Source organism: Lampris incognitus, chromosome 10 (assembly GCF_029633865.1).
Source record: "Lampris incognitus isolate fLamInc1 chromosome 10, fLamInc1.hap2, whole genome shotgun sequence".
In the NCBI taxonomy this organism is placed as follows: domain Eukaryota; kingdom Metazoa; phylum Chordata; class Actinopteri; order Lampriformes; family Lampridae; genus Lampris; species Lampris incognitus.
Window position 1 is genome coordinate 49,116,135 of NC_079220.1, and position 1,465 is coordinate 49,117,599.

The 1,465-nt window shown below is 54.9% G+C and overlaps 1 protein-coding gene across 1 annotated transcript; it reads left to right on the plus strand.

Moving 5' to 3' along the window:
• The first annotated feature begins 310 nt into the window (after positions 1–310).
• Positions 311–1,044, plus strand: LOC130119080 (RING finger protein 222). Its single transcript, XM_056287474.1, has one exon. The coding sequence runs from the start codon at positions 311–313 to the stop codon at positions 938–940; it is 630 nt and encodes a 209-aa protein (XP_056143449.1). The 3' UTR covers positions 941–1,044.
• Positions 1,045–1,465: the final 421 nt, after the last annotated feature.

Genomic DNA, 1,465 nt, shown 5'->3' on the forward strand with positions numbered 1-1,465 from the left:
GGCCGCTTCTGTCAAGGCATCGAGACAGCCAAGGCACAACAGTGACAAGTGACGGGGCCTGGTTTACGCCTCCACCCACAGTCACAAGTTCAGGAAAGCCGTCGGTGAGGCAGAACCTGAGGAGGACACCACTCTTTTTTTTTTATTCATCAAATGACTTTTTTTCTTCTTCTATTGATCACCACCGATTGATTTTCTCTTGTTTCTCGTGATCATTAGGCTACAGGACATCGGGGTGGGATGTGACCCCCCCCATACACACACACACACACACACACACACACACACACACACACATACACGTACACGAATGGCATTCCACATGCAGAAAGCCCGGGAGGACTCTGAGGACTCAGAGTGTCCGGTTTGTTATGAGTGTCTGCCGGACTCAAAGAGGACCCTGAGCTGTGGACACGTCTTCTGCCACGACTGTCTGGTCAAAACCCTGGTCAGCGTCCACGGAGACGGCGTCGTCAGGGACACCATCGTCTGTCCTATCTGCAGACACCTCACTTTCATTAAAAAGCAAAAGGCGGACGCGGAGTCCCTCATCGGGGAGAAGGACGGGGGCGAGCGGCAGACTCTGGAGGTGCCCGTCCCCCTCCCGCCGGGGGACGCGCACCTCCGCAGCGCCTCCGCCGACGCTTTACCGGCGGGCTTTAACAGGGCGCTGCGCTGCCTTAGGGGGGTTTCGGAGCGAGTGCGACGTCAGAGGGTGGTCGGTCCCGGCCAAAATGACTCTCAGATCTTCGTCATCAGCGCCCAGGGCCGACCCATGGCCGAAGAGGAGGCGGTGGGCGTTGTGGTGACTGTAGTCCGGCAGCGCCTGCACCCAAGACGCAGGGTTTGCACGGCGGGGCGGTGTTTGCTCTTGCTGCTTTCCATATTCACCATACTCGCCCTGGTGGCTGCTACCTTACCTTGGATCCTGCTGGCGTAGCGAGACTCGGAGACACGGCGCAGTGTCCCGGATCCCTCGCGGTGGGGCATGCGCGGAATTCCTCTCGGAGATGCTCGATAAAGAAACGAGTGCCAAAGTGCCAGATTGGAGTCGTGTGTGTGTGTGTGTGTGTGTGGGGGGGGTTGCTGGTGTCCTGTGACATTGACCCAGGATGCTAGTTAAGGTAACAATTACAGTATATATAGTAATACCCAATATATCTCATCACAATTCTCAATAGAATCAACAACATTTACGGGTTTGTTTAGTGGTTATTCAAATCCGGTCATTTTGACCCAAGCTGAGCGTTGTTGCAGAATTCACTTTTTATTTAGCCTGCAGACCTCCTCTGTATAAGCTTTAACTGACTCGGGTAGCATGTTACGCCTTGTCTAAAAAGACGGCCTCGTGAAATGATTTTGTACGCAGGCACGGTGCCAGCAGCCCCCCCCCCAGCCAGTCTTTGCATGCTGATTGGCTGTTGTGTGTGTGTCGCCTAGCAACAGCTCCAAGCACAGCAGGGCT

What these genes read in the sequence shown, in the direction of transcription:
- LOC130119080 (XM_056287474.1), top strand. Translation starts at nt 311, where the DNA reads ATGGCATTCCACATGCAGAAAGCCCGGGAGGACTCTGAGGACTCAGAG.